Consider the following 24,467-nt stretch of genomic DNA (forward strand, 5'->3'; position numbering starts at 1 on the left):
AAATAATCTCCTAAACATGTTAATTACCTACTATCAATAAATAACACATAATATGTGTTTTTTATTGATACTAGGTAATTAATATGTTCAGGAGATTGAAAATTTTATCGAAGATTTGAATTTGTAATATGTATTTATTTATTATTATTAATTCAATGTAGTGTAATTAATATATGAAATGATTTTTTAGGCCATAATTCAACAATACAATTTCGAGTAAGATTGTAATTTCTTGTTGTTTAAAATGCACTTTTGAATGCACAAACTGATTCAACACCTTAAAAGACCCCTGAGGCACTTGCACTTTATAGATTAAACAACTTAAACTTATGATTTTTTAAAAGCCCTACTGTATTTTGGGCAAAAGTGACCAGAAAAAGTGCTCAAAAAAGGGCCATTCATTTATTTTTTTGTACGAGGTTCACGGTCCCTGGAGATCGGTGACGACTATGTCCACAAAATATTTGTACCAGACAGATCTACCTAAAAGGATCACTTCCTATCAACTCAACCATGGATCTTGACCCTGAGAGTGTTGAGAGAATTGAATCCATGGTCTCTTAATAGCAAAGGTGTTTTAATGGCAGAGACTCGACCAATTGAGCTAACCCTCATGTCTAGGGCCATTATGTCTATTAGTTAAGACTATGTGTTATTAATTGTATTTAGAGGAACAAAAAATTTGGCCAGGCTCATAAGACAAGATTGATTCTGACTGCTACCAACTATAACTTCTAGGTGAACCCCTACATACCCCACACATGGCCCACAACGTAAATAAAAAAACCATACATATCCCAAACATGACCCACAAAATAAATCAATTTTTTTTACATAACTTTATATAAAAATATCACTAATAAACTTATCTTTAAAAAGTATAATTAATTATTATATTTTCCCATAATAATAAAAATCTAACACTAATAGTTAATAAATTCATGCACTTCAACAATTTATATCTTGTGTGGTGACCCATCTTATTCGCTAGAGGCTTTATCTACGGAATCTGAACTTATTTCCAATTATTATAATGAGTGATGTTGTATAAAATCATAACTACCTTTTCAGTAAATGTATTCATAAAATCATAACTAACCTAACATAATAAATAGTGTTTTATAAATTATAACTAACTCTTCATAAATTACTTTATAAATCAACGGTGCCAAAAATATCATAACTAACTCTTCGATAAATCACTTTATAAATGAATAGAGGATGATATGTTAAATCTTTGATACAGTTTAAATTTATATTGATTTAAATTTGTGATAAAGTTTGAATTTAGAAACAATTGCCCTAAGAAATAGAAGTTAATAAAAGTGTGAAAATGCATAATCAATGCTATCAATAAATTATTTTATATATAATTATATTAATAAAAAATAATACATTTAATAATTTTATTTAATAGATTAATAAACTCTACCATTCTAAATAAATATTAATTATTTTTTTAAATACATTGAAATTAATGCTTATCTTTTGATGTTTTTGCATGCTGACCCATCAGACTTTCTCGCATGCGATCTTTTAACAGATCCATTAGAACAATTTTGTATATATTGCCTCAATATAATATAGTGCTTTTCTTTCTGAAAAAAAAAGAAATCCAACTATGTTTAAAAAATGGCCCATATAATAATTATAGGATTAAAAATTTATGATTAATTTCTGCTAGCTGCTTTGTGGTTTGTTTATAAACTATACCATTCATATAAATAAATATTAATTAATTTTTTAAATACATTAAAATTAACAAGTCAATCTGTGTTTAAAAAATGACACATATAATAAATATAGGATTAATTTATTTCTACCAGCTGCTCTGTGGTTTGTTTATAAAATTATTTATGTAGTTTAATTGTGAGATTTTTTTTGAATTTTTTATAAAAAAAATTCATTTATTTTGTTAAAAATTTAAAAGGTATTTGTTGGATGAGTAAGTTTGAATTTTGTCATATATACATTTTAAGTATTTGTTATTTTTGAGAACACTAAATTTATTTATACATTTAAAAATTGTATTAATAATATTTTTTTATAAGTTAGATATTAGTGAATAGGCTACATCATAGTTATGTCCAAGAATAACTCTTAATAAGACATGGAATTGAATTGATGGCTTGATATCTTAGAGTGCCTTAATACCCTATCTGATCACGGTCAATCCAAGACCCTGTGTACCATTTTAAACAATAAACTAGGAGTGCCTTAATACCCTATCTGATCACGGTCTATCCAAAGCCGTGTGTACCATTTTTAACAACAAAAAATACACAATTTTCCAATTTTTTTTATCACCAAATTCTAAAAATAAAAACAAAAACAAAAAATACATATTTTCCAATTTTTTTTATCACCACATTCTAAAAATAAAAACAAAAACATCAGATGATTAAACTACTCCTTAATTATCACATAAAGTTACTATATAAATTAAGTGCTTTTTGGACTCCTAGTTTTTCCAATGATATTATATGGGTGTGAATAATGGGCTAGCAGTGTCCTTGTTTCAAAATGGAAACAAATTGAGAAAACCAAAAAACACTTGATCATGAGCAAGTTCAAAATAAAAAGTTTGGTTCCTTATGAGAGAATTATTGAGTGAAAAATGAGCAGCTCCTATCGAAGCAATTGTTATGGTGTGTCTTATAACATATCTAAAAAGAATTGAGCAAATGAGAGTAGGTAGATGGTGGAAAGTTATCTTCAATGAAGGCATGAATGAAAGAAAGAAATCATAGATGAAACAAAACAACAAATGGATTCAAAAATGAAATATTTACCTCAATGCATGCCCCACAAATAGCAAGGAGTTAAAGAATTTTGTTATGGAGAAGTTCCTTTAGCCTATATGGGGAAAAGAGTTGGGTAGAAAGAAGAAGTATTATGTTCAAGAATTCAACACCACTTGTGATCTCCAACAAAAAGAGTACATTGGAGCTAGCATTCCGTGGAGAGCAAAGATTCTTATTGCTCAATTAAGAACTAACTCACATCAAGTTCGGGTGGAAGAGACCTAAGGAAGCTTGGGAAGAATGGGTGTGTACTTTTGCCAGTTTTGAGGCAATGGAATCGGAAAAGCATTTCATTTTAGAATGTGATGCTTTCATAGACATCCGGGACAGTTATGACAGTATGTTAGCATTAATTTTTTGGCATTGTCTTTTCACTAAGAGGGCTGTTAGAAGATTAGGCCAACTCATCATCTATTTGAATAAGAAAAATATTGAATTACAAAAGGTAAAAAAAAGAAACGCTGATAATTCCATAGATTATACGTTTAGCTTATCATTCATTTAAATAAAAAAAATATTGAATTGCCAAAAATAAAAAATAACAAAACTGATAATCCCCTAAATTATTTTTAACCTTATAAACATTAAAATATCATTCATTATCACCCGATTCTTGAAAAAAAACAAATCTGAAGATTAAACTACTCCTTAATTATCACATATAATTACTAGATTTCGTTGTATATTTACATTATCTTATCATCACATAATCACGTATCGTTACTAGTATACTTCAGTATCTCATCATTTCTGGACACTGGCTTAAATCTTGCAGAACTTTTTTGACTTACTGTCCACTAGCTTTTCAAAGCATGATCATGATTTATGTACTCATTTTTGAAATTAAGAGATTGAAGATTCTCCTGAACGGACAATACACCGACCGCTACTGCCATGGCGCAATTACCATGTCATTGACACAAACAAAATGGAAGACAAATTCTACCTCCCCTGGCCCATCACTTTACATTAAAATATAAATATTTATGAGAGACGGTAAGAATACAGTGTTTACTGCTGATCATCATACTGTGGGAATACGATGTCTACAGCTCTGCAATAATTTCATGGCTTGCATTGAAGAAAGGACGAGCAGAAATTATATCTGGATCACTCAAAGCCAATGAAACCCATGTTCTTTGCACACACCTATGTGATCTCAACAGGTGACAGAGATGGGCTGAGATTCCAATGAATTTATTAGCAATGCTTTCCACTTTACTACTTCTTCCTTTGACGATATAGTTGATATTATTGGTACTGCAGAATAGTAAAATCAAAATACGCAGTAAGGCCTTCATAAACCTGAAGTAAAAAGCTAAGTTTAGCTTCTGACAGGTAAGGTATCTAGCGCATCGAATCCTATTCCAAAGTGTCCCCGCCGCCTTGAAAAGATAAAGAAAAACCCAACTCGACTCAAACCATTTCATTTGGAGAAAGTTTTTCATCTTTGTGGGCTCTGCCCATCACAGGTTTGCTCAAATTCTGTTATTTTTTGTTTTCCTGATGTGGGTATCAAGGGTTTTAAACCAGCTGAGCAGACATTATAGTTCTTTTCCCCTATTTTGTGCACATGAGGAGATTGAGAAAGAAAATACATGGATTTTGGGTGCAGATGACAGTGATATGACTTTTCTTTCATGCATGGATCTTCTTTGCTCAGAGGAAAAGTGGGATGTTTTGTGGTCTGAGTCTGAGATATGAAGAGAAGGGTGCTGTTTTTCCTGCTTTTTCTGGTGGTTGGTCTGGCTCCATGGGAACCTATAGTCTCTGCTGCCCCTCCAGGTATGACAACGACAATGGCCATTTCGTTTTGCATTCTATTCGCGACAAAACTAATGCACTTTTGTTATATAAATTGATTAAGAAATGCTTGTTTTGGATCCACCACAGTTTTACAGTCAATGTACCATTGGGATACCGCATAATGCATCAACGCATTGATTTGATTTGAGTCTTTATCAGCACTTTGATTTTAGGAATTCATTGGGAATTGCTTGTTTTTGTTATGGATTGCCCCTATAGATGTGCCATTGTAATGTCCCAAATTGAGACATTGGGTTACCGGGGTTTGTCCATTAATGTGATTTCAGGCATTATAGATGTGCCATTGTAATGTACCAAATTGAGAAACTGGGTTAATGGGGTTTGTCCGTTAATGTGATTTCAGGCATTATCAGAAGCCCGTTATCTGTCCTAATCAAGTGGATATGGGGTCCCCCTGCCCCGACCTCCAAAGCTGGTTTGCACTTGTCTGATCTTGATTCTGCTGTGGTTACTGTATGCAAGCGTTGTATTTTTCTATTGTCAATTGTTTGTTTGTTATTTCTTGAGGGTGTTAGTTTCTAACAGAGTGACATATTTCAGACCGGAATTTTCCTCAGTTCGAAAGCGGCTACATGGTAGAGACAGTTCTAGAAGGAAACAAGCTTGGAATTGACCCATATACTATTGAGGTGTCTCCAGATGGTGATTTGCTTGTTCTGGATTCTGTCAACAGCAACATTTTTCGATTGACTCCTCCGTTATCTCGTTGTATGCGTCTCTACTCCATCAGCATTTCCATTTTGAACTGAAACCTCAGCATTTTGTGCATATTATTCTCTCTTGTGATCTCCCAAATTCATATGATAATTTGATTTTTATCTTATATTTAAGCACTTATGAGGTTTCTGCATGCATCTTTGCAGATAGCACAGCGAGATTATTAGCAGGTTCATCACAAGGATACTCAGGGTATGTAGATGGAAGGCCCAGAGATGCTCGCTTCAATCATCCCAAGGGATTCACTGCAGATGACAGTGGCAATGTTTATGTTGCAGACACTATAAATATGGCTATCAGGAAGATTAGTGAAGCAGGTATAAGACAACTTACAATAAAGAATGAAGAAAAGAGAACTGAAATCCATTTTTAAAAGACCGATTTTTTTTTGAGAATGAATTTAGGGAATTAGTTTGACTGTTAGTTATGGCATTCAACAAGAAAGGATTTTTTTAATAGTAACTCAATTTAGCATAAGAGAATGACGAAAAGAGGAGAACGGAAATCCAACAGTAAAGGATTGGAAAAGTTTTTCAAGGTTGAATTTAGGGAACTAGTTTCACTGGCAGTTGTGGTGTTCAACAAGAAAGGCCTTTTCTCAATGTTCATTCAATTTACAAACTTAGGATGCCAAAAGAGATCAAAGCCAAATTCTGTTAGCTGAAATGCGGATATTTTAATGGATGTCATGAGTTCGGGGATCAAATATGCCTGGCAGGCGTGGCTTTCAGTTAGAAGGGCTCATTGCAATACAAAAACCGTCTTAAAAATAAAATCTGTCCAATGGAGCTAAAATCTATGTGTGGCAAAGAAAAGTTGTGGTTATCCTGTTGAGTGGAGTTGTTACATTCAGGCATGACCTTCCACGTGTTAATTTAACCGCCTCTCTTCAACATCCAAAGCTCTTTAATGCTTCAAGTATTTCAAGATATTAAGTAAATTATAAAAATGATAAAATCATAGTTTGAAAATTTGATGTGTATTTCACCCTTGTTTCAAAGCGCTGAAACTAGGAGTTGCAATTTCACTACATCCCTTTGATGAAAAGTAAATTCCCTGCGAAAGACATTGTAGTCTTCTCATAAATCTCTTCAAAATTATATTAGAAGCATGTATATAAGGTTTTTGAATCATCTTCGATGTAGAATTCTGGGCCTTTATTGAAAACTGGCCAAAGTTGTAAGCTTGTTTGTTAACTCCATTCTGACTTGTTTTGTTAATGCCAATGGGGTTATATGATGCAGGGGTAACAACCATTGCAGGAGGCAGGTCCAATAGAGCTGGTCATGTTGATGGGCCTAGCGAAGGCGCCAAGTTTTCAAGTGATTTCGATGTAGTGTATGTTAGTAGTACATGTTCACTATTGGTTGTTGACAGGGGCAACCAGGCTATCCGTGAGATTCGACTCAACTATGATGATTGTGCATATAATAATGCCACGAGCTATTCCTCAGGTCTGCATCACAACCAGCATAATATACACCTCCTGACATTGGGGTCTGTATTTTTACATTGTTAATTGTAGGAATTGTTCATGAGGGATCAAATTCAAGTGGTGAAACATGAAATTTCAATACGAACTGCTTCTCCTTATATGAACGGTCATTTGCAAATTCCTCTCAAGTTATGTACGTCATCCTTGTAATCAACCACAAAAGTTTCCAATGGAAACATTCTACAGCGGTCTATGACAATCAATATGCCAAGATGACTGAAATTGCTGCTACAGGACTTTGATGTCCTCCAATAGCGTTATTGACCTCTTGCATACTCGGCTTTGCTTTCAGCATATTGACTTTCTTTCAACTGTTACTTGTGGGTTCTTCTCAGGTGTGTGAAATATTACAATGTGCAGGTATTCTTATGGTTGCTGGTGCATTTTCAGTTGGCTATATTCTTGGCTTGCTTCAACAAGAAGGATCGGGAACCTCTATGTTTTCAAGATCTGTAAGTTGTGCTACGTTCTAAATTTTTTGTTGTTGAGCTGAGCTACATTCTAATTTATTTCCGTGAGACTTGCCTTAAGAAAGTAATGGTAATCGTTCAACATATTCTATTTCTAAAGTTCTGCTAATAATGGCTCGGTCTTGATCCCAAGAAGTGCTATTGCAACTTTTATTTCCAAAGGTGTGCTTAATAATGGCTAGGTCCTGATCCCAAGAATTGCTATTGCAACTTTTATGCAGACAAAGCAGAACAAGCCATCCAAGAAAAGTTTGCCTGCTTCTGCCAAGACAGACAGACCACCACTCATCCCTGTTGATGGACAAACTGAAAATGTCGATGCAGGTTGGATGTCCTTTGGGAGATTCATTCTGGACCTGTTCAAGTTTGCAGCAGAAATCATAGGTGGTACCTATGCTTACCTTAGGGGCTTCACTGGAAGAAAAACAGCTCAAAAGAAAGGAGATTTATGGCCACTACGTGATACCCTTAACATGCCAGATGATGATGTTGAGCCTCAGTCAATGCCCAGAAATCATCAAAGGAAAAGAGATTCACGGCCATTACACGACACTCTTTATACGGCAGATGATGATGCGGAGCCTCGACCAATGTACAGAAGTCATCAAAGGAAAGGAGATTCATGGCCATTACAGGACACATTTCCTATACCAGATGAAGATGTTGAGCCTCGACCAATGTCCAGGAACCATCAAAAGAAAGGAGATTTGTGGCCACTTAGGGATACTCTTGTCATCCCAGATGATGATCCCAAGTCTAAACCAAACCCAGTTAAGAAAAATTCAGTTGCGTCTGAAGACTCTAACGCTCATATTTTCACATCCGTATCCTCAAAAGTCACTCAAAATCTTCATGCTCGTTCTGTCAGAGTTACTAAAAGCACAATGAACTTTGATAAGTCCATGAATCATAATAACCGCAGCCCAGCTTATAAAGGTGAAGATAGAAATTATATGCAATCATTGAGGCACCAATCATCCGCTCCTGAGACACATTATGAGAAAAGTTATGATTCAAGTAATGGAGTGGTGTTTGGAGCAGTGCAAGAGACTGAAGGCAAATATCAGACTGTAGACATCAAGCCTGTGGACTATGGTGATCCTATGTATGATCATTACAGCATGAGCAGCCGGGTTGGGTTTGGAAATCTGTTTGATTTCTGATGTCTCAGAGCCATAGCGTTTTGACATAACAAACTCCAAATGCAATTTTCTAAACAGTCAATCAAGCAAATGCAAGTTTGAAGGTTTTGCACTTCAATTGGAGTGAACCGAGAAGTGGGCGTAGACTGCAGTTATTAGATTCAGGGGTTACTATTTCCTTCCACTTCAAAATGTTTATTCCCAGTTATTGTTATGGGAAAGGCTCATTGTTTCCATCCTTATCCAGCTTTATTTTATCTGCTGGTTGGGATTATGGTTTAGTCCCACGGCTTCCATCCTTTGCCAGCTTAATCAATTCCGATGTTATATTCAAAAAACTTTAGTAAACTTTTCCAGGTCTTCCATTATCTTTTTGACTTTTTGTGAATGTGTTTTCATTAACTCAGACGAAAATGAAGAGGCATGAACGATTATATGGGTCCAATTACTTCTAAGCTGACTGAAAAGTACACAGTAAAACTGATTATTCGAAGTAGAATACAAGGAACATAAAATTTTGCAAAGAGTTGTGTAGATTCCCAACTGAAGCAGCATCTTTGTGGCAGACCTTTCTTACCACTGTGAGAACATGGGTGGCTAATAAGCATGGATTTTTGTTTGGGTCCTGACTTTCACCAGTGCAAAATCAAGATTCTACCTGAAATATTAAATTTTCTTGTGCATGTTTATCTCTAAGTGAAGAGTGAATTTAGGATTATTGCAAAAATACTATGCCCATTGGTTTACTTGCCAGCTAATGTCAGAGCAGAAACTACCATTCATTACAGTTGGGAATATTTCAGCTTGTTCCAAGGCAGGATGTGTCATTCAATATCCCTCTAATGGTGGATATTCTTGTGTGGATTCTGAAATTTTCAACTCACTGATTCACTGTTTTATTGTCCATTTTCTTTGCAGTTTTCTGTTTTCCTGTTGATAAGGCTAGCCCTGAGTAGATCAACTGGACCATCCAGAGAAATGAACTCTATCCAAACAGCTACAAGCAAGCAAGGGTAGCTCTATTCCTTATTCCTTTCCCAATGCGAAAGGTTATCTCAAACTCAACCTGGTGAGGCCTTTCAAGACCTAACCTGAGAAGGTTTGATCTTTCAGGTCCAAGCATTCGATGTTTAGTTTTTCTCCATGGATAACCTTGCAGGGAAGCCTAAGGGATGCTTCCACACATTTGTTGATGATATCTCTAGTAAACCTGTTGGCATAGATGAAAGTGTCTCACAGAGGGGGATTTGAACTGGGCACCTTCTGGCGCAGAACTAACCAAATGCCCAGCAACATTGGCAACTACTGGTTGAGCAAACCTCTTGGGCTAAGCCTTTGATGCCTATATGTACAGGTGGAACTAGTTGGCTTTGTGGTTAGTTTATCAGTGGGCCTGAGTGTGAGGCTGTCTGGTCGTGGTATGTTATCCTAAATGATTTTTTTTCTGTTTATTTAATTTCTCATTATTTTTATTTGAGCATGGATACTTTGGTTTTGCCATGTTGTGACTGTTAATGTGACAATTTTCAAACTGTTCAAACCTCTGCACATTGAGTTTGTTACACGACTATTAAAGTAGAGTTTAGCATTCATATGTTATTTGAAAAAAATGGTTTACAAGTAAAATAGTATTTATTGTTCTTCTGATTGGCTTCAAATGATTGTAATGGTAAAACTAGCAACCTGTAGTCGGTGGGCATCCATCGTTTTAGTCTAGAGAAATGATGGGCTCGTTGACGTGGAGAACGTTAGCATACTTCTAATGAAGAGCTGCTCTTCAATAAAAAGTTAATCCTTTTAAGAGTTGGCAGGTTGGTCGTGACTTCTAACTGAAAGGTCAACCCTTCTTAGTCAGATAGGGTCTTGAAAGGTCAACCCTTCTTAGTCAGATAGGGCCTTGAAAGGTCTTACCAAGTTATGTTGGTCATTTTGTGTTTCTTTAGTTGGTCATTTTGCCATTACATGTCTTGCACTATGCCATCTCATATTTCATAAATCACTACCAACATAACAAGGTCGAATAAAGAAACACAAAATCTAAGGGAAATATCAAAATGATGAGTACTACAGGCCTCTCCTAGGCTCACGTGTCTCAGTTTTGGTCTCTTGCTGTATGGAATCAAGGGCTATAAACTACTTAATTAAACCCAGGTAAGCCTTACATTATATGGATCTTACTATTATATAATTTGCAAGAGCCTATGTGGCACAACTCTGAGCTGTTCATTCTTCATTGACGCTGGGTTCTTAGTGTAATGTTAGTATCTACAACTTGTAATACGAAATTGTCTGATATTAGAATACTGATTTTTAGTCTCGGGATATTAGGGAAAGGACAACTGATGCATCAAAACCATGATAATAAGGATATAAGGGCTTGATGAACATGCCCTTCAACTTGTTGGGTCCAAATATTCATCATGGATTGTATGGCTGTAGTTGCCTTTCTAGAGTTGAAATCACCTATGCCTTCAAGCATCATAACTTCCATGCCATTAGGTGATACAAGTTCTGAGCACAAGAGACTATTGTTAGACATGGGAACAGGGCTTTCCCCCCACTCTATACAATGTGTAAATAACTTGCAGTATTTATATATTTTAATGTATATTTGGTGCAACTTGATTACCTTTTAACTTATTATTGTTTTTCAACACAGGTGTGGATTTTCATGTGATTAATACATGCTAATATAGCATCATTTTGGCCTTATATATTGCTTTGAAATCAAATATGTAATGCCTTAATATGGATTTTCTTAGACCAAGAGTAACAAGTATGTTATTATGACCATATTCCTCAAAAACATCTTTCATTAGAATCATGTTCTCTATTAACTATACTGGGAGCCACAACTAATTTTTTCTCCTTAATGATCAATACACAAAGTATTGCTTATTGTCTGTACACAGGTTAAGGATCATAAATCCAGATCACTGCATGTTTAGATTTTGTATCAATGTTTAGAGCAATGTTGCAGGAAACGTCCCCCCCCGGATCTAACCCCCAAAGCGCGGTCCGTATGGATGCTCCAGGAAGCGCCTCCCAAAACGCGCTTCCGAAATTCTGAAATGCGTTTTGGATTGATAATGACGCTTCTTGGAAATTCCGGAAGCATCCCTTCGAAATGCATTTAGTACGACGCTTCGGCCGTACGAAGCGTGGTGCTTCGAAGGTCGAATCGTACGGTTCCTGTACGATTCCATACACGCTTCGGAAAAGTGCGTCGCGCGACCTAAAAAAATCGGTTTTTTTTTTAATTTTTTTTGGTGAGTTTGTTTGTTGAGGGTGGGTCCACCTTGGGTTAGGATGAGGAATGAAAGCAAAAAATTATAAAAAAATATAAATATAGCAGATGCTCCATCATGGTAATGTTAAATTCTTAAAGTAAAAGTGACATTCTCCTTTATTTTTCATTTTCATCCTTTTACTTAATTTTTAACATTACCATGAAATGACTCAGGATGTTTGAGAGTGGTTCCAGCCTCATCGGACTTCATATGGAGAAAATAGAATTTCATATCCCATTCAAAATTCCACAGACTTAATAGTTTTCAGGAATTCAGGATCAATGGGATTGTGGCATTTCATTAAATTATATCAAGTATGAAGGTATGCGATTAGCATTTAATCAAGAGCACCAAGCCCTATATGTACCCTAGTGTTGGTGGTGTTAATTGTTGAACTCCTTTGTCACGCCCTTAGCAAAAAATTACCTTTCAATCAAGTCAAAATCATCGATCAAGCATGTTAAGCTTTTTCTACCATATTTTAAGTCTTGGATTAGGTAGTTTGATCAAAATTGGGCAATGTTGACTAATAGCCCTAGACAATCGAGGTAGAGGCAAAAGCTGGACAAGAGGAGAAAAATCTAGATTCTAGATGGTTGATGCATCTAAATGGTTGATGCTCGAATAATTAATCATTAATGTATAATGGATGCTATATCTATCTTGATTTATGCAAAAATATGCATGTTTTCATGTCTTCTACAACTAATTTGGTATTTGGGATGTTTGTTTTGAGTATAAATGCAAAAAAATATAAAATATATATATAGCAGACACTTCGGCAGACGTTTCGCTTCCTAGATTTTTGGAAAATGACGCTTCCGCGTCCCCGCTTCCAAAAAACGTCCCCGTTTCGTCTTCGCTTCATGCAACATTGGTTTAGAGCATCTTTTTGGGTTCATTAGACGAGAAGGATATTCCTCAACTATGTGTACTACAACGACAAAGATAAAAAGGAACAGAATTTAAGTCCAACCAAACTTGAGACAACAACAGTTTGAAGTTAGATGAGCCCTAGAATACTTATTTTATCTCGCGTTTCCTTTGATTCTCTATAGTTCCGCTTGGATGGCTTGTGGTGGCCCTGAGTAGGTGTGTTTCCTATCTGTTGGGTTTTGTTGACCCAATAGTGGCTCAAAAGAAACTTGACCCTTCTTTTGCTTCTATTGTTTCTAGATCTATTTTTAATATCTTTATCATTAGTAATTTGCAACTTGATGTTGCACAAACATCCCTAGGAATTCCTGAAAACGGTGTGAAGATATTTGTAACAATACTCACAACACTAGGATACTTTGTTGATCACATACCTCCAGAGGCCATGATTAAGCCCCGTAAGGAACTAAGCTTAGTAGCCTCATGGTTAGTGATGCCATGGGACTTGCAACATGTATAAAGGCATTTGCCTTACATTTTTTTTCCTTGTAAAGTTGCTTGTCGAGCCACTGTCTCTTACAAGCCTTGGGTTTGCAGGAATAGTTTACTTGTATTTCCCATTGGGTTGAGAACTTTATTATCTCATCAAGCTTTAATATCTCATCCGAGTTGAATTCTAAGGTTTACAAGTGCAATGTTGGCCCTTGATAGGATTCCAAAGCCCATTTGTGATTTTATTTGTTATGAGCCTGAAAGGTTCTAGAACCCTCAACCACATAAGAGGGTCTACGTTAACATTAACTTGTCCAAAGTTCTCAAGGGATTTGTGCTCGTGTATGTTGTGATCAAGCAAAATGATTTGCCAGTTAGTGTATTATATTAATTTGACCAATTCTTTCAAGTGCCAAAGCCCTGACCACAATATCAAGGATTGTTCTTTATGTTGAAAAATGCAGCAAGAAATTCTCAATTTGATTTTCCTTTTGATTAAATTGAGAAAATTCGAATTTCCACACCAGCGAACAACTTCGATGTAGTTAACTTGTGTGACATGGCTTGTGTCACCTAGTTGATCCAAAATGGATCTAAGATAGACTTCTAAGTCTAAAGTGTTCCTCACAGTGGAAAATGAAAGTCCAAGGATGCTCTTGGAAATAGTCCTATTGCATAGATCTTTTCATTCTGAATCTACTGCAACTTGAATGGGCTAAAATGGACTTTGGATGAAGAAGTTATCGCAGAAAGAAGATTGCCTTTGTCCTTTGAAAAATGAGGCATTTCTTCTAAAAATGGCCTAAAAGGCTCCTTAAGGAAATCACATCGCAAATGTGCAAAGGGGTGGACTTAACACAAAGGCGGAAGGACCCCCAATCAGTGATCTCCGATATATCGCATCAGAGGTAGGGCTTCACCTGATATCGGGACCCCAGACAAGGTGACATGCGATTGCGATAATCGACGATCGGAGCGATCGGCCGATCGGCGATCGGAGGAGCAGAAGGCATAGACCCTCGCTGATGTGATATGCGAGGTGCGATATCGGCGGATCAGCAGATCAACGATCGGGTTATCAGTGATCCCCGATACAAAGGGCCGTTGGGCAGCGCGATTGCGATTAGTGATCAGGGTGCAGACCCGATAGGGTTTATAGACCCGATTTCATAGAATTTGAAATCTGGGAAATTCAGATTTTCAATGTATTTCCCGTGTAAATGGCTTTTTGGCCAATACGCCTGTGCGATCGTGATATGCGATAAGGCCGAACGCGAAAGGTTTATAGATGCGGCCTTTGTGTTGTTTGAGTTCTGTGGTAAGCGGGATTTTGGGCGGGCCTCAGGGTGTAAGTGGTATTGGACGGGCTTTACCCGAACCCATACACTGGCTGACATGTGGCATGGCGCAGGAGAGAGAAAATTGCCTTTTCGGGCAGGTAATCTCTCCGTACATAAGCCACTCGAAACGGACTGTTAGCCGTTGGATCGGAGATCACGCAGATCAACGGTGGGCTTGCGATAGCCATAAAAGGTGGACCTGAAAGGGTTTATAAGTGCGATTTCAGAGAATTTGAAGTCCAGGATTTCACGCTTGATAGTGTATTTTCGGAAAATCTCTGTGTATTGGAATTTTGTTCCATTTTCGGGTTTTCGCCTGAAGAAAGGGCCTGACTCCTTTGTAACAACCCCTGATCATTGTGCCACGCGGCAAGCGGGCGTTTTGTAAACAATGATGCGTTTGTAACGCGCAGAGCCACAGAGCCAGAAGCCAGAGGGCCAGATGAAGAGACAGAGGAATGATTACGCACAGAGAAACGACTAGGGAAGCTACAGAGCTGGAAGAATGCCTCAAAGAAGCCAGAGAGCTCAATTGACGAGGCAGAGCTGCAGAGAGCAGGCACAGTGGTTAGCACAGGCAGCTGAGGGAGTTTCTGGAGTTGCTTGGAGGTCGAGCGAAAGACCAAAGAGCTGAAAGTTGCTGAGACAGTCGCTTGGAGGTTGAGCGAACTGCTGATAGCTCACAGAGCCAAGAGCCAGAGCCAGAGCCAAGAGCGAGAGCCAGAGCCAGAGCCAAGAGCCAGAGCGAGAAAGCCGAAGAGCTTCAGAGCCAGGGATAAGATGGCCTTCTAAGCCCATTGTTCTGTGTAATACAATGGAGTTGAGCGTGGAGCTTGTAAAAAGATTTCAGCCATAATCCCAGAGAGCCTAGTCCAGTTGACTAGAGCTCAAGGAGACGTAGCCCAAGAGTTTTGGGTGAACTCCATATTATGTTGCTGTTATGTGTGTTTGCTTTGTTGCTGCATTGCATTGTTGCTTTATTTGCTGTTATATATTTTTATATCAGTTCAAGAAAATAAACTTAAAGCACATTAACAGTTAAAAATAAACACAAGCATACACCTATTTTCAAGCATTATTAATTCCACAATTGGTTAATCACTAGATCTTGGGAATATATAAGCTTTGGAAGTGGGAGAGGTTCTTGTAAGCTAGACAAGAAGCCTTTAGTGCCCCATTTTCAGATCAGGTGGTATCAGAGCTTGAGATTGAGTAACCCCACCTTCAAAGAAGGTTATATCAGAATGTTTGATTGACAGAGCACAGATTGCTTGTCTGAAAGGTGTTTAAACAGTAAGAGGTTGATTGTATGCTTGTTTGTAGACTGACTATTGTTTGAGTTTGCAGAGGTGAAGGGAAAGTTATTGATAGCTCAGTCTAGGAAGGACAAGACGGAAGCAGGGCTGAAGGCATTCTTCTTATCCCAAAGGACCTCAAAGCAATCTTTTGAAGCACAAGAGGTTTGTTGCAAAAGGTTGCTTGAATAAGCTCTTGTTTAATTTTGTTTGAAGTTCTTTTGTACATTGGCATAATGACAACTTCTACAAGTGAGTTTTCAAATTCTTCTTTCTCCAAAATATTCTTTGATGGAGACCTGAAGCAAGACTTGTTCAACATGATGGATATGGTGAGGGAAATGTATGAGGATGGAAGGAAGAGCAACACACTTAGAAAGCAGTGGAATTCCGTGGAGGAAGAGAAGCAGATGCTTTCTGACAAATTGCAGGAAATGGAGAGGCAACTTCATATTGCTAATATGAACCTGAAAAGGATGCATGAGTTGGAGACACAACTCTTTGTTGCCAAAGAAGCCTTAGTCAAGTATCAACTTGAAGAAGAGGTAAACAATACCTGTTTGTCTTCAAATTCTTCTAGGAATGCTTATATTGGTTCTTTTGAAAAACATACCAGAGGCATAGGTTCCAAGTTAATGTCCATGATGGGCTATGAAGGAAAGGGCTTGGGCAAACATGCATAAGGTATTGTTGAACCAATAATAGTTGAGGAAAGGCCTAAGTATTTGGGTCTTAGTTATGAACCGTGTTATGGAGAAAGTTCCAAAGCTGCCATGAAGGCCATTGAAACAAATCCAAGAAGGAGTTGCATTGCAGGTCTTTTACCTCAAGAGTGTGAAGATTGTATTAAGGAGGAATGCAATAGCTTGAAACATCATTTTCAGGATGCAGGTGTTCAGAAGCACACACTTGAACCAGAGAGTTGTGGAAACTCTAATAGCCTTGAAGAGATTGATGGTGTTCCAATCATTTGATTCACCTCCCCATGAAGGCAATAACGGTGAAAGAGAAAGGTATAAATCTGGTTCTAACCATATTCCTTTTGATTATGCAAAGCATGATAAATTTCCATATAAGTATGGGAAAATAATTGTATGTTCCTTTTGTGGTTTGGATAACCATAATGTTTCTAGATGTTGGAGGAGGATAGCGACATGTAGGAAACTGTTGAAGGACAAGAAGCAAGAAGCCAAAGGTCCATTGGACAAGGCAGGTCATGTTGTCAAGAGGATGCACATGCAGTGCACTTACTGCCATAAGCAAGGACATCTTGCTACAAAATGTTGGACTCTGAATCCAACAATGCTTCCACGAAACTTGAAGAAGGTGGAAAGAGAAAATCTCAAAAATGGAAAGGAAGATTCCATGAATGATGTGTTTTAGGATGATTCTCATGTTGATGCTGATGTGCAGACAAAGGAAAGACCTTTGAAATGGATTGGTAAGAAATGGTTAGAATTCTTATCCAATTAAGATTGCATGCCTATTGATGCATCTATTTGCATTTCTTTGTTAATGGGGTGCAAGTTGCAGGATTTTACCAAGAAGGTGAATGGGAAAAGTAGAGTAGGAGACTCACTTTGTTGCTGCAACATTATATTTCAGTTCAGCTTCGAAAGTACAGTGTGCTTAAGCGAAAGTTGAAGGATGAAATGCATGCATGAGAATGATATGCATGAACACAGGGATGTTGATGATTTCCTTGTTTTTGAACATGTGTGTGTGATTAACTTGAAGGGTTGATTGCTTTGACATGCATGTGATGCAATGTTGACTTGGGAGAAGTTAACTTGGTCTCCAAGATGGAGATAATGATGAAGTGTTTCATCTTTTGAAAAGAATCCTTGAGATCTTTTCCTACATGCTTGACTTGAAGGGTCAGTTGTTTTAAAGGCATGTTTTGTGGGCTTGTTATCTAGTCCATCATTTGTATGCAGATGTAAAGACATGGAGGTGTTCACAAGATGTGAAATTTGTTTCTTTTGTTGAAGCAGGAGTTTTAGGCCATCCAGTTGTTGTCTATATTTCTGTTGTTGTTAACAGTTGTTGTTGATAGCTTGTCAAATAGGTACAAATGAAAATTTTGTGAAGCAAATGTAACTTCGCATTTGTTTGAGCCACCTTGGATCAATGATCAAGGCAGAGAGGTTCAAACTACCTTCTGTGACCATCTCAACAAGAGTTCTGCGTGAAGGCAAGGAGGAAAACAGTTCTTCCCAAGTGAACCAACACATTCAGGAAGGAGAGTGGTTACAGGCTTTGGTTCAGAGGCACTATGCAAGGCAAGCGTATGGAGGCTGAAAGAAGAGGGTGCTCTTACTTTCATTTACTATTCAGATCAGTATGTCAATCTTTTGGAGAACAGAAATTCTTTTAGTGGGAATGTGTGATCCAAAATGGATCTAAGATAGACTTCTAAGTCTAAAGTGTTCCTCACAGAGGAAAATGAAAGTCCAAGGATACTCTTGGAAATAGTCCCATTGCATAGATCTTCTTATTCTGAATCTGCTGCAACTTGAATGGGCTAAAATGGACTTTGGATGAAGAAGTTATCACAGAAAGAAGATTGCCTTTGTCCTTTAAAAAAGGAGGCATTTCTTCTAAAAATGGTCTAAAAGGCTCCTTAAGGAAATCGCATCGCAAATGTGCAAAGAGGTGGACTTAACGCAAAGGCAGAAGGACCCCCGATTAGTGACCTCCGATATATCGCATCGGAGGTAGGGCTTCGCCCGATATCAGGACCCCAGACAAGGCGACATGCGATTACGATAATTGGCGATCGGAATGATTAGCCAATCAATGATCAGAGGAGCAGAAGGCATAGACCCCCACTGATGCGATACGCGAGGTGCGAGATCAACGATCGGGTGATCGGTGATCCCTGATACAAAAGGCCATTGGGCAGCGCGATTGCGATTAGCGATCAGGGCGCAGACCCGATAGGGTTTATAGACTCAATTTCATAGAATTTGAAATCCGAGAAATTCAGATTTTCAATGTATTTCCCGTGTAAATAGGTTTTTGGCCAATATGCCTGTGCGATCGCGATATGCGATAAATTCGGACGCTAAAGGTTTATAGATGCAGCCTTTGTGTTGTTTGAGTTCCGTGGTAAGCGGGATTTTGGTCGGGCATCAGGCGGTAAGTGGTATTGGACAGGCTCCACCCGAACACGTACATTAGCCGACACGTGGCATGGCGCAGGAGAGAGAAAACTGCCTTTTTGGGGGGTAATCTCTGCGCACATAAGCCACCCGAAACCAGTGTTGCGGGGGAGCGCCCCCCCCCCCCCCCCTCGCTCCCGCTCCCGATCCGCGCTCCAGGCGGGAGCGACTCGGGAGCGGGTCGGGAGCGCGCTCCCGAAATCGCTCCCGAAAAGGGAGCGATTTCGAGAGCGCGCTCCCTAAAAAACATTTCGCTCCCTGCCTTTTCGGGAGCGTTTTCGGGAGCGTTTTGCCTTTTTTGCATTTTTTTTTTTGGTAGTAATGTTCGAAATGCAATTTTTTTTTAAAGAAACAAATAGTTTTTGAGTGGGGCAACTTAATGATCAAGTCTAGGCCCTAGTATTGATATGCTATTCATGGTAATGTTAAATTCTTAAAGTAAAAGTGACATTTTCTTTAATTTTCATTTTCATCCTTTTACTTAAATTTTTAACATTACCATGAAATGACTCAGGATGTTTGAGAGTGGTTTCGTCCTCATTGGATTTCATATGGAGAAAGTAGAATTTTAGATTTCATTCAAAATCCAGCAGACTTATCAGTTTTTCAGGATTTCAGGATTGGGGGATTGCAATGTTTCCATTGAATTTTGTCATGTATTAGGGTATGGAACTCATATTTAATCAAGAGTACCAATCCCTCTATGTACCTTGATGTTAGTGACATTTGTTGTCGAACTCCTCTATCATGACCCTTCTAAAAATGTACGCATCACTCAAACAAAATCTTGACTTGACATGCTATGCTTTTTCTATCTTATGTTAATGCTTAGAGGGTGATATTAATGACAAAGATCCCTATACAGATACAAAGGTAATGACAAAGATACCTCTGGATATTAATGCTTGGAGGGTGATATTAATGACAAAGATCCTGATTTTGCAACAAGACTAAAAAATTAGACATTTCTCGTGGTGGCAAGAGGCCCAAGCATAAGAAATAGATAATAGATTTACTTCTCTTTTCTAGTTTCTAGTAGCTTTTATAACTATTGACTCTTTCATATTTATTATGATATATTTTTAAACAATATATGACAATTTAAGTTTGAAGTTGGCAATTATAACTCATTAGTAATAAATTATGAATATGATGCTTCATGAAAGTTGAAAGTTGTTTCATTTCATTTCATTTTATAACATTTCATTTCATGTTAGATATTATTTGTTGTAATGGTTACACTTAGCTTACAAGTACAACTTTGGTGATCAATGATGATAAATGTTATATATTGAATTTTGAAAGCTTGAAACTTTAAGATTGATGAATCATGAGACTCAATATGTTGTATGTTACTATGTTACTAACTTGCGGACGTGGTTGATGAAGATTATAACTTCTAGATGATTGTTGTTATATGGTTCAATCTATGCTTTTTTATGTTTTTTATATCTAATTCATCATTCTACATGTTTTTGTTGACATATATGTATCAAAAATTAAAAAATATAAAAAATATATATATTTTTAAAAAATCGCTCCGGGATTCGCTCCCAAACCGGGAGCTTCTGAAAATGGTCGCTCCCGCTCCCGCTTCCGCTCCCGCTCCCCGCTTCCGCTCCCGCTCCCAAGTAACATTGCCCGAAACAGACTGTCAGCCGTTGGATCAGAGATCACGTAGATCAACGGTGGGCTTGCGATAGCCATAAAAAGCGGACTTGAAAGGGTTTATAAGCGTGATTTCAGAGAATTTGAAGTCTGGGATTTCACGCCCAATAGTGTATTTTTGGAAAATCTTTGTGTTTGGAATTTCTTTCCATTTTCGGGTTTTCGCCTGAAGAAAGGGCTCAACTCCTTTGTAACAACCCCTGATCATTGTGCCACGCAGCAAGAGGGCGTTTTGTACACTGACGCATTTGTAATACGCAGAGCCACAGAGCCAGAAGCCAGAGGGCTAGATGAAGAGACAAAGGAATGATTACGCAAAAAGAAATGACTGGGGAAGCCGTAGAGCCGGAAGAATGCCTCAAAGAAGCCAGAGAGCTCAATTGACGAGGCAAAGCTACAAAGAGCAGGCAGAGCGGTTAGCATAGGCAGCTGAGGGAATTTTTGGAGTCACTTGGAGGTCGAGTGAAAGACCAGAGAACTGAAAGTTGCTAAGACAGTCGCTTGGAGGTCAAGCGAACTGCTGATAGCTCACAAAGCGAGAGCCAGATCCAGAGCGAGAGTGAGAGCTAGAGCCATGAGCCAGAGCTAGAGCCAGAGCCAGAGTCGAGAGCCAGAGCGAGAGCCAAAGCCAGAAAGCCGGAGAGCTTTAGAGCCAGGGATAAGATGGCCTTCTAAGCCCATTGTTTCTGTGTAATACAATGGAGTTGAGCGTGGAGCTTGTAAAAAGATTTCAGCCATAATCCCAGAGAGCCTAGTCGAGTTGACTAGAGCTCAAGGAGACGTAGCCCAAGAGTTTTGGGTGAACTCCATATTATATTGCTGTTATGTGTGTTTTCTTTGTTGCTGCATTGCATTGCTGCTTTATTTGCTGTTATATGTTTTTATATCAGTTCAAGCAAATAAACTTAAAGCACATTAATAGTTAAAAATAAACACAAGCATACACCTATTTTCAAGCATTATTAATTCCATATTTGGTTAATCACTAGATCTTGGGAATATATAAGCTTTGGAAGTGGGAGAGGTTCCTGTAAGCTAGACAAGAAGCCTTTAGTGCCCCATTTTCAGATCACTAGTCTACTTAGTAAATTTGAGTTGGAGGAATTAGAGTTAAGTTAAGCATGTTTGATTTCTAATTTGTAGCAATCAAAGTCAATTATCTCAAGTTGTTTTCAATTAAACTAGTTCCAAATATTGGAGGAACTAGTGGAAGGTTAGTTGTACTATGGGACTTTAGTCAAGCTCAATGATCATCCAATGAACTGATTAATCAACCCAAGTGTTGGCTTATTGGGCCCTGACCCAGGTTCGGAAGAGTTTTAGCCAAACAAATCTCGCACTACTGGCCCTTTCGGCAACAATCCATGGAGCGCAGACTGAAGTCTCACCCGAGGTAGTATGGGAGGGTGCTAGAACCAGGTTTTCTCACCCTAGGGGTGTCTTGATGAGGTCTGGAGGGGTCACAAACCGAGCTATGCACTCGCGCTACTTTGCGTAGCTATCTGGCCTTCGCGAAGATCCGCGACGGGGTGTTTCCTAGATTCTTATTATTATTGTAGTTATTACAGATCTGATCTATTCCTTAAGGTTTTTAATCGAGCATTCAACAGTTAAAACCAACGCGCACAACCATAAATCTTAAAGATACACATAAAACCATAACATAAGCATAAACATATAGATCTGCGATCAAATGCACAATAATTTAGAAACACTTATCTTTATTAACCTTTTGTTCAGTACAATCCAATTCCACCCTGCGCACTCAGCTGCAAGGGCCTGCGTACACAATTGTGGACTCTACCAAGCCTCTGTGCACACAGCTGCAGAGCCTACTCTAACTACTACCAACCACGACTCAGACTTACAGACTCAGAGCACTCTTGCTTTTACAAACCCATACACCTCAGATCTTAACCAAAGCTACTAAAGAAAACTGCCTTCTAAACCTAGAGCCTTGCTCTATTTATACATTCCCATGGTTCGTGAACCATGGGCAAGCCGACTCGCTTTCAATTATCTTACATTTTTCTTGGGTGGACAACCCTTTGTCTTAACTCATTACAATTCGCACTCCATGCACTTTGCGGAACCTTACGATACTTTTTACCCAAAATTGTGGGCAAAACTCTTACGCGGGGAACCCGCTGCCCAACAGGCCCCCAACACAATCATCGTGACTCGTCCCGAGTCACTCGGCTGGTGCAGTGATCTTGGCTTGGAGTCCATCCAGCAATGTCCACACTGTGCTGATATCTGCCACACATTCTTCCACTGTCTGCTGTATCACTTGTGTGCAACTTTCTAATGCATTATTGGAGGCACCTTCCTACCCTAGGGCATATGTGTCCTGCAGTTGAGTCAGCTTCCCCTCAATCGTAGTGGTGATCATGAATGCTTCCTCCAACCAAGGCTAGATGCATGCTTTAAGCTCGACTTCTTTCTGGCGCATGGCGTCCACCTGTTCCTTCATGGCTTGGGCCTCCCTCATCTTGGCTAAGTGTTGAGTGAGGGCAACCGTGTGCGCAGTCCCCCAGACATTGTCATAAGCTTGCTGTAACTCCTGTACTTCTGTCTCTACCTGCTACAACGTTGGGTCTTCTTGCAGTGATGTGAGTGTAAGAAGGGACTGATCCAACAATCTCGTGCAATCCTGTATAGCGCGCTCTATCACTGCCAATCCTGCTTGAAGGGCGGGCGGCACTGCTCTCTGACTTTCGGTGGTGTAGGGGGCTGCGCTTTTAGCCTTAGCTCCGCGATCTGCAAGTTCAATTCCCACTGAGCTTTGGCAGCCTCCTCTTGGGCCTTACGGAATCCTGCGGCCATGTGATGAATCTTTTTGGCTGTTGGGAGTTCCGCTGGCACAACCAACTCTGGTACACTACTACAGAGCTTCACCATGGCCTGTTCCAATTCTTGGTTGCGTGCGATCAAGTCATCGCGCTGTAGACTGACTTGGTCCAGATTTTCCTTTTGCTCCGTCAAGACCTGGAGGGCGCGACCTTCCCTAGTGCAGAGCTCAGCGGTTACCCCATCCTGTAGCTGGTATAGGGTCTCTCTGGGAAGGGTGGCCAAATTCAACCCCCAACTCCTCACGTTACCTTCAGCTTCTGCTATGACGGCGCCTGCTGGTAACACTAAAGTGTTCATTATGTGGGTGCGCACCATCTGCTCAGCTGCGGATGTATCATCCACTAGGTTCGGTATCATCCCTCTTGGGGGTCGCACCTGTAATGCCTGCAGCTGTGCTCTAAGCGCCCCCAACACAGTTGTCTGCTCCGTCATCAATTCCTCCAAAGCACCCTTAGTGATATCACACACTGGTTCCCTGCTGGCAAGAAGATCTCCCTCCAAAGTCCTTGTTGTCTTCGTCTTTTTGCATGCTGGTGGCTACTCCTGGACGCGTGGTCTCTTAAGTTGAGTCAATGCTGTGGTCAGGTTCGTGGGCTCCTATGTCTCCACTTCCCCTTGTATGTTCTGCTCCATGGACATTTCTTCCACAATCTCTTCGGCGGGCGCAGTGATGGGCTCTGCTGCTGCCTCGGTCGCCTCCCGCTGCATGGGTGTTTTCTGTTCCTGGTGCGTTCTTTCCGCCAACTTTGTGATGCGCAACTTGATTTCCTTCTTCCGCTGCTGAGCTGCAATCTTTTCTAATTCGGCCAAGTCTGGAGCGCACCACTCTGGAGGCCATGCCGCCATTGCCTCGAAAATTGCATCATCCGTTGCAATGAATGGAAGCTTTACCCATGTTCGAGTGGGATCCTTTCGCACCCGAATATATAGATTATGTATATCCGCCTTGAACTTGGCCGCGCTTTGAAAACGGTTGTATACTGTCAGGGATAACCGCGGTCTGCGGTTGATCCGTGTTCGTATACTCGCCTCCA

At 39.1% G+C, this 24,467-nt stretch overlaps 1 protein-coding gene across 3 annotated transcripts; it reads left to right on the forward strand.

The window, feature by feature from the left end:
* The first annotated feature begins 3,804 nt into the window (after positions 1 to 3,804).
* LOC149139007 (uncharacterized) lies at positions 3,805 to 8,823 on the forward strand. 3 transcript variants are annotated; one of them, XM_089446468.1, is made up of 9 exons: positions 3,805 to 3,970; positions 4,071 to 4,276; positions 4,420 to 4,589; positions 4,975 to 5,046; positions 5,172 to 5,339; positions 5,495 to 5,665; positions 6,593 to 6,802; positions 7,204 to 7,295; positions 7,535 to 8,823. In XM_089446468.1, exons 3-9 carry the CDS (start codon positions 4,505 to 4,507, stop codon positions 8,474 to 8,476), a joined length of 1,740 nt encoding a protein of 579 aa, XP_089302594.1. In that variant the 5' UTR covers positions 3,805 to 3,970; positions 4,071 to 4,276; positions 4,420 to 4,504; the 3' UTR covers positions 8,477 to 8,823. The 3 variants fall into 3 exon arrangements, with proteins under 3 accessions (XP_089302594.1, XP_089302593.1, XP_089302592.1); XM_089446467.1 differs by having other exon boundaries at positions 4,143 to 4,589; XM_089446466.1 differs by lacking the exon at positions 3,805 to 3,970 and having other exon boundaries at positions 4,018 to 4,589.
* Positions 8,824 to 24,467: the final 15,644 nt, after the last annotated feature.

Source organism: Pinus tabuliformis, chromosome X (genome assembly GCF_031772625.1).
Source record: "Pinus tabuliformis cultivar Carrire ecotype Pingquan chromosome X, CPIR1, whole genome shotgun sequence".
Taxonomy (NCBI): Eukaryota; Viridiplantae; Streptophyta; class Pinopsida; order Pinales; family Pinaceae; genus Pinus; species Pinus tabuliformis.

Excerpts from the sequence above, each read along its gene's own strand:
- LOC149139007 (XM_089446468.1), top strand. The coding sequence starts at position 4,505 with ATGAAGAGAAGGGTGCTGTTTTTCCTGCTTTTTCTGGTGGTTGGTCTG. Across the intron at positions 4,590-4,974 it reads AGTCTCTGCTGCCCCTCCAG|GCATTATCAGAAGCCCGTTA; the intron begins GTATGACAACGA and ends ATGTGATTTCAG. Across the intron at positions 5,340-5,494 it reads GACTCCTCCGTTATCTCGTT|ATAGCACAGCGAGATTATTA; the intron begins GTATGCGTCTCT and ends GCATCTTTGCAG.